The sequence below is a fragment of the Nicotiana tabacum genome, chromosome 5, assembly GCF_000715075.1.
Source record: "Nicotiana tabacum cultivar K326 chromosome 5, ASM71507v2, whole genome shotgun sequence".
Taxonomy (NCBI): Eukaryota; Viridiplantae; Streptophyta; class Magnoliopsida; order Solanales; family Solanaceae; genus Nicotiana; species Nicotiana tabacum.
Window position 1 is genome coordinate 101,750,525 of NC_134084.1, and position 13,937 is coordinate 101,764,461.

The following is a 13,937-nucleotide window of genomic DNA, read 5'->3' on the forward strand; positions in this document are numbered from 1 at the left end:
CACACAACACTCCACCTTTGGAAAGAACCGTGGCATTAAGAAAATCAAAGGCTTATTGCAAACTTCGAAAACAAAAAGCTACGAATCACAAATAAGAAGCTAAAAACAAAAAAATTTGCAGAAAATAGAATGAATATATACAAGAGGGGATTTGTCGAATATACAATATATAGGAATGAATATGTACAATGTAGCATAACTTTATATACATACCCAAAGTAAAATAAAAGTATGATAAATGTAACGAAATATCAAAATTATATACAGACCAAAGATAAAAAGATAAAGAAAGCATAAAAATGTATCAAATATATATACAATCATCCAAATGAATAGTAGGGCCTACCCCCTCAAATGAAAGATGGCATTTCCCCAATGCCAACTAGTCTAAATAAAGCATCAAAAGATAAGAGAAAAGGATATAGGAAACTCCCTAAGTCCTGTCTGTCTGCATAGGGTCATGTGTAGTCCCTGGGTCCTCTCTATGCTCGGGGACCTCAGATTGGTCCCCTGTGGTTTGCTGCTCTGCTACTGGGACCTGGGCCTGGACCTGGACAGGCTCTGTAGGTAGTGCATCTTATGGCTGACTGGAAGAGGTCTCCTGTGGGTTAGCCAGCTGGATGACTGCATCATCAGCTTGAGGGATCATCCTTATCCTCTGAGGAGGCCTCTGTGACTGCTCCGGCTCTGGATAAACTGTTGGGGTTGGGTCTTGGAGCAATAAATCTAAAGGCAGGTGATCTGCCTTCAGTCTGTCTACATCTACTTTCAGCTCCTTCACGGACTCTTTGGAGGCCCGTGTCTTACTCAGCTTCTTGTGCTCCCGAGCAAGCTCCTTGAGAGCCTTGCTATGTGAATCCACTGCCTTGGAGAGCGCTGCTTGAGTGTCGAGGATCTTCTTTTGGTTGTCAAGTATCTCCTTAAGTGTATCCTCTATCGACTGTGGAACATGTGCTGGCTGAGGTGCCGATTGAGCCTCTACCATAGTGGTGAGTGTGGACAACTTGGATGAGGCAGTCTACATCCAGTTGTTTATGATAAGAAGCGTGTGGCTCAGTCGGTGAGCAGTAATAGGATGGGCCCGGGAAGATGGAATCTCCGGGCCTGCTGAGGTGGATAGACTGGCAGGAGTGGCTATGGATGTGGAAGGACCGGGAGGGATGTCTGTAGAAGTGGAGGTAGGTTCAGCAGAAGCCACTACCACAACTGGCTCTTCAGACTGGCCAGTTGGAGAAGTAGCGGTACCTTTAAAGTTCTTGCTTTTGGAGTTGTCATCTCCGTGCAAGCTGTACCAGGAAAACGAGGCTTTTGCCTTGACCTTGATGTCATAGGGCCTCTTGTCCACTTTCAGGTCCGAGAAGTACATTGTGAGGAAACTAGGGAAAGGATAGTTTCGGTCATGCTCCACGCCTACAACAGTAATGATTCTGGACATAACATTCCCCACATTGATGGGATACCCTGCCATGATAGAAGCCATTAATATAGCTCGGTGGAGAGGTAAGGTGTTGTCATGAGTGGTAGGGTCCAACCGGCTGCAAACAAAGGTCTCTTGTCCCCTTGCTTCAAAGTTGAAGCTCCTTCTCAATATCTTGACTCCAGCAGTCAACCAGTTGGGGACGGTACCTGGGATTGCCAGGTACTGTGCTAGCCATGGACGGACCTCCTCGCCCTTTTCCATCTTCGCTATGTACAAGGTCTCATCCTCCTCATTGAAGCCCAGGTATTCATTGATCGACTTCCCATCAAACAACACTTTTAAGTTCCGAACCTTGGTCACTTTGGAGCCCTTTTTGATGTGGGCTACATTGCAATAAAATTCCTTGACCAAGTGTTCATTGGCATCCACACAGTCATCCATAAAGTGCTCCCAGCCCACTCTAGTCCTAAACTATCTCTGCACGTCGGGGTTGTGAGGTAGTAGGTCTCTATCTATGGAGCTCCTCTCTGGAATAAATTTTCTCACCGGCCACCACTCTCAAAACTTATGGTATGCCACCTCACTCACAAATCTATCCTCCCAAGCTTCGGGATTCCTAGTTCTAGCAACGCCTCCCACCTGAGGCTCACCCCCTTCAGCTACCTCCTCATTTCCTTATACTTCCTCCTTACCTCCTTCTGCACCCTCCTCGGATAATGAAGGTGTGAGAGAGGTGGAGTATTCCCCACTACCGGCTGCTGAGCCCTCAGACGACCCAGAAAAAACATGTGTTGGTGCTTGGGTAGTGGGTGATGGAGGAGGAGTGTCTCTAAATTGATGCCTCTCCATCCAGTCAGGGATGTATTCAGGTATAGAATCCGAAGGGATTTCTCAGGAGGGCTCGTACTCACTCCCTGACATGTCATAGGCCCTATCAGCTGCTTTTATGTCCTTTCTCATATTCTTGATGTTTTGTCTCGCTTGGGGAGTGAGTCGTACCATTTCCTACTTTCCACCCCGGGAGGATTCACCTCTGTCGGGTTGTTTCGAGCCTTTTCCTTGTTGTTTAACCATAGCCTACAAGCACAATCGAATGAACACATTAATATCATTGCAGCAGTTGAAAGTAGTGTTACAGAATAAGTTGCAGATCAGGCATGAAGAATTGCAGACAGTTGCAGAAAACAGCCTAGTGCGGATCACACAAAATGGAGTGCGGCCGCACAAGGGACAGTGCGGACCGCACAAAAAGGAGTGCGGTCCGCACATGGGTGGGGTTCATAATACCCACCCTCTGTATCTAGCCAGTGCGGACCGCACAAAATAGTAGTGCGGCCGCACAAGGGCCAGTGTGGTCCACACAAAATGTAGTGCGGTCTCACTACCCAAAGTTCAGCTTCCCAGAATTCATCAGTGCGGTCCGTACAAAATGGTACTGCGGACCGCACAAGGGCACCACGGACCGCACAGAATCGACTGTGGTCCACACTACGTGCCCAGTTTTGACACTAAATTAAGGTTCAAGGATTTTTGCTTTTAAGTCCAATTTTTCACCTAATTAGTGTTCCTAAGTGGTTGCCCAGTTCATTAAACTAAATAATTCTAATCTAATCAAAAAAATTAACAACCCTAACCTACTTAATTGAAGTAAACACGGAAAGCAAATAAAACTAGATGAGAAGAACAGAAAAATAAAGGAAAAAAATAACAAAATTAAAGCCATGAAAGAGAAATTAAACTATTAGATGTGACATGAAAAGGATGATAACAATTCCAAGCAATGAAGTACGGGTAAATAAACAAAGGAACAGTGATTTAGGCTCTGAGTTTCAAAATTGCGAAAAGATTAAAAGGAGGGCCTCAGGCCCTATTTATAGAAAAGGACCTAGGGCCCAGTCTCACCTACCAGTGCGGACCGCACAAAATGGACCGTGATCCACACTGAACTGTTATGTTCAAGCTTGAGAAGGCAAGAATTTGTGGTCCGCACAAAATGGACTGCAGCCGTAGAGATCCACCGCGGACCGCACAAAATGTAGTGCGGCCGCGGTGGAAAACTTCAGAGAGGCTATACTTTAACGTTCACCAGTGCGGTTCGCAAAAAATGTAGTGCGGCCGCACTGGAAACTTCAGAGACCTGTGCATTTTTTTCCACTATGTCTTGCACTATATCAACACAACCCTATAACATCTCACAACCAGTTAGCCCAAAAATCAATCCTATACTTCAAAGAAAAATCAAAGAAGAACAAAAAGAAAAACACATGGTTTGCCTCCCAAGAAGCGCCTGATTTAACATCGCAGCATGACGCAGGTTACCATCACATCATTTGAAATGAAGAAGTGCCACCATGTGGTTGTCATCAATATTTCCAAGATAATGCTTGACCCGGTGCCCATTAACTCTGAAAACTTCACCATTTTTTATTCTTTAAATCAAGAACACCAAACGGGGTCACACACATCACTTCAAAAGGTCCACTCCATTTTGATTTGCGCTTTCCCGGAAACAGACGTAACCGGGAGTTGAACAGGAGAACCAAATCACCTACTTTGAACTCCTTTCCACGAGCATATTTATCATGAAGGTATTTCATCTTGTCCTTATACAAGGACGAACTGGAGTAGGCATGGAATCTGAATTCATCAAGTTCATTGAGCTGGTCCACACGAAGATTGGCTGCAACATCCCACTCAAGATTAAGCTTCCTCAAAGCCCACATGGCCTTGTTCTCTAATTCAACCGGTAGATGGCAAGCTTTCCCAAACACCAACCGATACGGGGACATACCAATCGGAGTCTTAAAAGAGGGCCTATAAGCCCAGAGAGCGTCATCCAAATTCTTCAACCAATCGGTCCTATTTGCATTGACCGTCTTTGACAATATGCTTTTGATTTCCCTGTTGGAGACTTCCACTTGACCACTTGCTTGAGGATGATAGGGGGTAGAAACTTTGTGATTGACACCGTACTTAGAAAGCAATGTGTCGAAAGCTTTATTGCAAAAATGAGACCCCCCATCACTTATGATTGCACGGGGAGTACCAAACCTTGTAAAAATGCTTTTCTTGAGAAATGCAACAACACTCTGGGCCTCATTATTGGGCAAAGCCACGGCTTCAACCCACTTTGAAACATAGTCCACCGCCACAAGAGTGTAAGTGTTCCCACAAGAGCTAATAAATGGGCCCATGAAATCAATACCCCATACATCAAAAATATCAACCTCAAGGATGGTATTGAGAGGCATCTCATCTTTCTTCGAAATTCCACCCACTCTTTGGCATTCATCGCATTTCTTCACAAAATCACTCGTATCTTTGAACAAAGTTGGCCAATAAAACCCACAACTAAGAACTTTAGAAGTCGTCCTCACCCTGCCATGATGGCCACCATAGGAAGAGGAATGACAAGCCTCCAAGATACTTAATTGCTCCTCCTCTGGGACACACGTTCGGATCACACCATCTGTGAAAATCTTGAACAAGTATGGCTCATCCCAATAAAAATCCAAACTATCCCGCTTGAGCTTCTTCCTTTGGTTAGAAGAGAGCTCACACGGGATTATTCCGGTCACAAGGTAATTAGCAACATCGGCAAACCATGGCATATCATTTACCGACACCGCAAGGAGTTGTTTGTCAGAAAATGAATCATTGATCTCTAGGCCTCCCCTCCTCCTCCAAACGGGACAAGTGGTCCGCCACTAGGTTCTCACTACCTTTCCGGTCCACAATTTCTAGATTAAACTCTTGAAGTAATAACACCCATCGCATCAACCTTGCCTTGGAGTATTTATTTGTCATCAAGTACCTAAGGTCATCATGGTCGGTGTGCACTATGACCTTGGCCCCCATAAGATACGGCCGAAACTTTTCCATTGCAAACACTATGGCCAACAAGTCTTTCTCGGTAACCGTGTAGTTCCGTTGAGCCTCATTCATGGTCTTGCTTGCATATTACACTGGATGAAATATCATGTTAACCTTTTGACCCAAGACAGCCCCAACCGCAACTTCACTTGCGTCACACATGAGCTCGAAAGGCAAGCTCCAATTTGGTGCGGTAATGATAGGGGTAGTGGTCAACTTAAGCTTGAGAAGCTCAAATGCTTGCATACATCCCTCATCGAACACAAACTTTGCATCCTTTTCTAGTAGCTTGCACAAGGGATTTACCACCTTTGAAAAATCTTTTATAAACCTCCGGTAGAAGCCCACATGACCAAGAAAACTCTTCACCCCCTTGATGGAAATGGGGGGAGGAAGCCTTGAAGTCACCTCTATCTTGGCTTTGTCAACTTCAATCCCACGCTTTGAAACCTTGTTGCCCAACACTATGCCTTCCTCCACCATGAAGTGGCATTTTTCCCAATTAAGTACGAGATTTGTGTCTTCACATCGGGCCAAAACTCTATCCAAATTTCCCAAACACTCTTCAAATGAATCTCCAACCACACTGAAATCGTCCATGAATACCTCCAAAATATCTTCCACCATGTCGGTGAAAATAGCCATCATAGATCGTTGGAATGTCGTCGGTTCATTACACAACCTGAACGGCATTCGAGAGAAAGTGAAGGTTCCATATGAACAAGTAAAGGTGGTCTTCTCCTGGTCCTCTGGAGCGATTAAGATTTGATTATACCCCGAGTATCCATCCAAAAAGCAATAAAAGGCACGCCCCGCAAGGCGATCAAACATTTGGTCAAGGAATGGCAATGGGAAGTGATCCTTGCGGGTCACCTTGTTCAGCTTCCGGTGGTCCATACATACCCTCCATCCGGTAACTTTCCGAGTGGGAATAAGTTCATTGTTGTAATTTGTTGCCACAGTCATACCACCCTTTTTTGGTACACATTGCACCGGAGAAGTCCACGAGCTATCGAAAATGGGGTACACAACCCCGACATCCAACCACTTGATTACTTCTTTTTTCACCACCTCTTGTATTGCCTCGTTCAATCTTCTTTGATTCTCCAAGGAATGTTTTGCATCATCCTCCAAGATAATTTTGTGCATACAGAATGCGGGGCTTATTCCTTGAATGTCAGCCAAAGTCCATCCAATTGCCCTTTTTCGCCTTTGAAGCACCGCCAAAGTGGCCTCAACATGCATGTTAGTTAGGCAAGAAGAAAGAATAACTAGGAAAGTAGAATTTGAGCCCAAGAACTCATACCTAAGGTGTGGAGGCAGTGGTTTCAACTCTAACACCGATGGCTCATCAATTGATGGTTTTGTTGGTGGAGTTTTCCAGTTTTCAAGATCCAAAGACAATTTTCTAGGCTCATAGGAATAAGAGCCCATCCCATGTAAGGCATTCACGCACTCCACTCTGCTTGCATCATCATTGACATCAAGATTTAATAGCACGACCTCAAGGGGGTCGTCCACGTTGATCATAGCACTAGTGTCATCCACAATCATAGTTGTGACAATGTCTACAAATGAGCACACCTCGGTGCTATTGGGTTGCTTCATAGATTTGCAAACATGAAAAATGACATTTTCATCTCCCACTCAGAAAATAAGCTCACCCGCTTCAACATCAACCAATGCCTTCCCCGTCGCAAGGAAAGGCCTCCCTAGAATGATTGGGACCTCATAGTCCACTTCACAGTCCAAAATCACAAAGTCAATTGGCAATATGAATTTGTCCACCCGGACAAGGACGTCATCAATAATGCCCAAAGGTCACTTCATTGATCGATCCGCCATTTGTAACCTCATAGAAGTCGGTCTAGGTTGCCCAATACCCAAAGTTTTGAAAACTGAGTAAGGCATCAGATTGATACTAGCTCCCAAGTCACATAAAGCCTTGGCAAAATCTGCACTCCAATGGTGCAAGGAATGGTGAAAGCACCGGGATCCTCAAGCTTCGGGGCCATTAAATGCACTATAGCACTAACTTGGTGAGTTATCTTTTTAGTTTCACAATCCATAGAATGCTTCTTTGTGACCAAGTCTTTCATGAACTTTGCATAGCCCGACATTTGTTCAAGAGCCTCCACCATAGGCACATTGAGGGACAAGCTCTTCATCATATCAATAAACTTTTTGAACTGATTATCATTTCTCTGCTTTGCGAGCTTTTGAGGATAAGTTGGAGGTGGCCTTGGCAAAGGAGCCTTGGCTTTTGGTACAACCGACTCTGGCATGTCAATCACGTGTTCCCTAGACGGGTTTACGGCATCTTGAGTTTCCACCTCGGCCTCATTAATGTCAATCCACACGTCATTGTTCACATTGTCATCAACCACATCTTCAACTACCAAAGGAACTTCATCTTCTTGCAACTCATCATCATCATCCACAACTTACTTTTGTTCGAGGCATTCACATCACCGCCTCTCCCACTTCTTGTTGTAACAGCCATAACATGATTGTTCCCACCCTTCGGGTTCATTACCGCATCACTTGGTAGAGCACCCTTCGGGCGAGTATTCAATAACTGAGAGATTTGGCCTAATTGCACCTCCAAGTTTCAGATAGAGGTATTGTGAGAAGCCAATTGTGCGTCAGAATCCGCATTCTTCTTCATCATGTGCTCGAACAGCATTTCATATCTACCCATATCATTACCCGAAGAACTAGGACCTTGAGATGGAAATGGGGGTGAATTGTTCGGTTGTTGGTACATTGGGGGCTTTTGAAAGTCTTGCCCCCGGTTCCCTTGGTTTCCATTATTCCATCCTCCTTGGTTATTATTGCCACCCCAATTATTGTTGTTACCATTCCAATTCCCTTGATTGCCTTGATTGTTGTTCTGATTACCCCAGTTGTTGTTTTGGATGTTGTTCCCCCAATTACCACTGTTTTGTTGTTGGTTGCCCCAATTTCCTTGAGATCGCCACTGTTGTTGGTTGGAAGAGTTGCCCCGTTGGCCTTGATAGTTGTTGACATATTGAACCTCTTCACTTTGGTCATCATAACCATCATTTTGAAACCCATCACATGCATCATCATATTGCTCATAATTCCCTTGGTTTTGTTGCCTTCTTTGCCTTCTCTTGTTGACAAGCATACTTACACCCTCCATGGCATTCACTTGGCAAGGATTTTGAACTTGTTGCAACTATGCCTTAGCAATTGCTTCATGGTAGTCGTCAACTCCGCTATAGCTTGCCCATGGTCATGTAATTCCTTATGCAAATGAATAACCGTAGGGTCACCTTGAGGCACATTGGCTCTACTTTGCCATACAGAAGAAGTGTCAGCCATCTCATCAAGTACATCACATGCCTCATCATACGACAGCTTCATAAAGTTGCCCTGGCAAGTTAGTTCACTATGCATTGATTTGTTGTATTGATGCCCCAATAGAAGGTTTGTTGTATCATAGCCTCGGACATATCATTGTTGGGGAATTCCTTCACCATTGTTCTATACTGCTCCCAAATCTCATGCAAAGGTTTCATGGGCTCCAATATCTCATCTCAAAGTGTCGCCATATGCCCGGGTGAAAAGAATTTAGCAATGAATTTATCCGCCAACTCATCCCAAGTTGTGATGGAATGGTTGGGAAGTCTCTCAAGCCAATCTAATGCCTTCCCACGAAGTAAGAATGGGAAAAGTCTCAACCTAAGAGCATCCTCGGACACATTTGTCTATTTGCTCCCCCAGCATGTATCCATGAACCCCTTGAGATATTTGTATGCATTTTAATCCGCAACGACCGTGAAGTACCCACGCTGTTCAAGTAAGGTCAACATCACATTGGTTATCTGAAAGTTGCCTGCCCAGATTCTGGGTGGGATAATAGCACTTTCATAACCCTGGTTCGGAAGTACTCTGGGAGCCACTCTTGGAGGTGGTGGAGGAGGGTCTGGAATATTGTCATTTGGATTAGCATTGGCATTGCGGCCTCTACGTTGTCCTTGAGGTACAAAAGGCACCTCATCTTATTCAACATCATCTACCTCCTCCCCCACAATCACATTTCCAAGAGGGTCATTTGCGTTGTTCCATGCCATTTTAGTACCTGAGTAGTGACACAAACAAGTAAGCAACAAAGAAGGAAAGAAGAACAATACACAAAACAAACTAAATAGAGAGCCAAAACCGTTAGCTCCCTGGAAACGGCGCCAAAAAGTGATTGCAGCCTACTCCGCACCACTAATAAGTAGCGAGAGAGGGTCGCAATAGCGTTTACCCAATTTTGGGTCGGGATCGATTTCCACAGAGAGCTAGAAATTGAGTGGTGTATCTATTTAGCTTAGGATTGCGCAGAGTTCCAAACTGCACTTCTCATAATTTTTGGGGTTTTCTTTTAATTCTACTTTTAACAAACTACAAATTGTAAATTAAGCTAAGAGTTAAATGCCACGGGTTGTTCAAATAGTTAAAGGCACTAGGGTAGTGACATCCTCCTAGGTGGTCAATTGACGGGTACTTGAAACTGAGGCACAATTGACATGATTGGGGAGTATGATATAACCGTTGCACTACTTTACCCACTCTACACCTCTCAGTGGTTCAAGTGATTTTTTCCAATTGACTTTCTCAAGACCAATTGGGTATGCAAATTTGCACAAGCAACTTAGGGTTCAAGTCGGGTATTACTCTCTCGAGGTTTAACCCTTTTATTGGGGCTATCAATCTCTTAAGTATGCCCCAATATCTTATTGGATCAATTTCGGAGACTTAGGCTCTCTTTATCAAGAAGAGCCCTAGTCAACTAAACACAAACTAGTGTTTGCAACCACTAATTCAGCAATTAACCATGAAATTGACCCAAATATCAAACACTCATAGTCAATTTAGCCCTAAAATGCAAAACCCATCAATTACCCACACTAGGGTTGAGCCACAACCCTAGCTATGGGGTCTAGCTACTCATATTCAAAGAAGAAAAATAAGAAATAGATGAAGATAAACACATATTAATTAATTGCTAATTTAAATACAAAGATTCAATGATGAAAAGTTAGTAAAATTGCCCAAAATGGCTACAAGAGTCGTTCCCACGAGCGCAGCTGCTTCTAAACTTTATCTCCTAACCTAAAAATGGAAAAAAGGTTCTATTTATACTAAGCTGAAAAATTTGGACAAAAATGCCCATGCGGGGTTAGTGCGGATCGCACAGAATGGACTGTGACTGCACTAGGACTCTTGGCTTCAAAATCCAGCTCTTTGAACTCAGGCTCCACGGACTGTACAGAATGGATTGCGGCCGCAGTGACTTCTAGTACGGTCCGCACAAAGTGGACTGCGGACCGCATTGGCTTGAACACTCCAACTTTAACTTCTCTGAATCTTGGCTTTGTGTACCGCACATAATGGTAGTGCGGTCTCATGGAATCAAGTGCGGCCGCATTGCCTTTTAGCCTGAAAAACCTGCTCTCTGAACCTCCTAGTGCGGACCGCACAGAATGGTGTGCGGCCACACTGGACCTATTTTGCCTAAGCTTGTCTTGTCTTTGGCACTTGTGCAGGTTTCACTCTTTTTGAGCTGATCTTTGACATCTTGTCACTTTGTTGATCAAACCTGCAATCGAGCACAACTTATGAGCTTTTTGGGACTATTTTGTATGAATATTTAACCAAAGCATAAGCAAGAAGGAGTATAAAATGCGTCAAAATCCCTAGTTATCAATATACTGACGAGTAAAAAAGAAGTACAGAGACTGACAGGAAGAATAACTGCTCTGGGAAGGTTTATTTCCAAGTCATCAAAAAAATACTTCAGGTTCTTTTCAGCCCTAAAAAAGCAAGATCAATTTGAATGGACTAAAGAATGTCAACAGACGCTTAAAAATTTGAAAGTATACTTGTCAAATCCATCGTTGCTCGCAAAAACAAAAGATGGGGAGATACTACTCATCTACCTTGTTGTTTCAGAAGTGGCGGTAAGTGTTGTGTTAGTTCGAGAGGACCAAGGTAAACAATCTCCGATTTAAAATGTTAGCAAATCATTATTAGATGCTGAGACTCGATATCCTCATCTAGAAAAACTTGCACTTGCGTTAGTTATGGCATCTAGGAAGTTAAGGCCTTATTTTTAATGTCATCCTATCTTTGTAGTAACTGCCTACCCCTTACATAATATACTACATAAGCAAGAATTATTAGGTAGACTAGCCAAATGGGCTATAGAGCTAAGCGAATATGACATAACATATCAACCAAGAACTTCAATAAAGTCATAAGTTTTAGCAGATTTTGTGGCAGATTTAGTCAAGGGATACAACTAAAAGCAGGAAAAAAAACTACAGGTATTTAACGGGTCTAATCGAGGTACTTGGACCTTATTTACTGATGGTTCATCGAATGTAAAAGGAGCAGGTGTAGGCATTGTTTTGGTACCACCTACGGGAGAAACCATACGACAAGCCATAAAATGTCATCCTATTACTAACAATAAGGCAGACTATGAAGTTGTGATTGCAAGTATAGAATTGGCACGAGAACTCGGTATAGAACAGGTCGTAATCAAAAGTGATTCACAACTTACAGTTAACCAAATGCTAGGGACTTATATAGCTAGAGAGGCAAGGATGCAACAATACTTGGAAAAGGCACAGGATTTAGTCAGGCAATTCCAAACTTGGAAAGTCATGCAAATACCAAGAGAAGAAAATGCCGAGGCTGATGCTTTAGCTAATCTCTCATCCGCCACGAAAGTAACAAATGAAGAAAATGCTTCTGTGATACATTTGTTTCATTCAATGCTTGACCAAGATAAAAACGAGGTAAATTACAATAATTTAACTTGGGATTGGAGAAATGAAATTGTCAATTTTTTATAGTATGGAATACTTCCAGAGGATAAGAAAAAAGCTCAGGCACTTCACAAAAAAGTTCCTCGCTACTGTTTAAATCAAGGCAATCTTTATCGAAAAATGTTCGGTGATCCTCTAGCAAGATGTCTCGGGCCTTCAAAAACAGAATACGTGATGAGAGAAATACACGAGGGACATTGTGGAAATCATGTTGGAGGAAGATCTTTGGTAAAAACCATGACTAGAGCCGGTTGTTATTTTCCAAAAATGGAAGAAGACGCAGAAAATTTTGTGGCAAAATGTGACAAGTGTCAAAGATATGGTAACAACATGCATCGACCAGCTGAATTATTACATCCGGTCATTGCACCATAGCCTTTTATGAAGTGGGGGATGGATATCGTAGGTCCACTACCATAAGCCAAAGGCAAGGTAAGATTTTTATTAGTGATCACTGACTATTTTACTAAGTGGGTAGAACCGGGAGCTTTCAATCAGGTACGAGAAAAAGAGGTCAGAGACTTCATCTGTAGGATTATCATATGCCGGTTTGGGGTATCGAAGGAAATCGTATGTGATAACGGCCCACAATTTATAGGTTCACAAATCATAGAATATTTTCAAAGTTGGTGAATTAGAAGGATTACTTCAACTCCTTACCATCTAGTGGGTAATGGACAAGCTGAATCAACAAATAAAGTCATTATCAACAACTTGAAGAAAAGACTGGAAGATCTAAAGGCAATTGGCCAGAGGTACTACCTGGAGTCTTATGGGCTTACCAAACAACAGCAAAAACAAGTATGGGAGAAACATCATTTTCACTTGTATACGGAGCTGAAGCCTTAATTCTAGTCGAGATAGGGGAACCAAGTACGAGATATACACAAGCTACCGAGGAATCGAATGAAGAAGAGACACGAGAAAACCTAGATTTACTTGAAGAAAGGAGGGAAGCTATATTAATAAGGATGGCAGCAGAAAAACAAGTTATGGAGCAGTATTACAATCGGAAAGCTCGTCTCAGATACTTCAAGATTGGGGACTACGTACTCAAGAAAGTTTTCCAATCCATGAGGGCAGCCAATGCAGGAAAGTTAAGTCCAACTTGGGAAGGACCTTATAAGATTCATGGTATCACAGGAAAAGGAGCATACGAGCTTGAAACATTGGATGGCAAGATTCTACCTTCAAATTGGAATGTTGTTCATCTAAAGAGATACTACTTCTAAGGAAAGGAAATACCCAGGGGCAGGTATCCTCGCTAACGATTTTTATTTTTGAATTATGAAACTTTTACTAACGATTTTAGATGATAGGCAAAAAGCTAGCCTGCACTAAATGATGAATTATGACCTGAAAGACACATGGAAAGAACATAATTCCCGGTCTAGGGTTACAACTATTCTGATGGAAATTTAAATGGGTTAAGCAGTCTTCATCTAAAATCGTACCTCCGAGTCCTGTATGTTTTTCATTTTTAGGAAAAGGACTGCATGGAAGGAATAATCAAGTGCTCGAGATTGCATACTTCAAAGCTCAAACACTTGGGGGACTATATAATATACATATGATATATGTACAAGGAAGGCAAAGAAGACTGAAAACAATTAAATTTCAAGTCAAGCCTAAAAGTCTATTCATCAAATATCAAGTTCAGAGCAAAGTCACGAGCCAATAACACAAGTCTGATAAAAAAAACTTGTGAAGAGTACACTCGTGGATATAGATTTCAAAATCTTACGATGTTTAGGTTAAAGGAAGTATTTAGCCATGGGTCATAAAGAAACCCTTGG

General features: G+C 42.8%; 1 protein-coding gene across 1 annotated transcript; it reads left to right on the plus strand.

Annotated features, from left to right (window-relative positions):
• The first annotated feature begins 12,944 nt into the window (after positions 1-12,944).
• LOC142180883 (uncharacterized) lies at positions 12,945-13,373 on the plus strand. Its single transcript, XM_075252986.1, has one exon. It carries the CDS (start codon positions 12,945-12,947, stop codon positions 13,371-13,373), a length of 429 nt encoding a protein of 142 aa, XP_075109087.1.
• Positions 13,374-13,937: the final 564 nt, after the last annotated feature.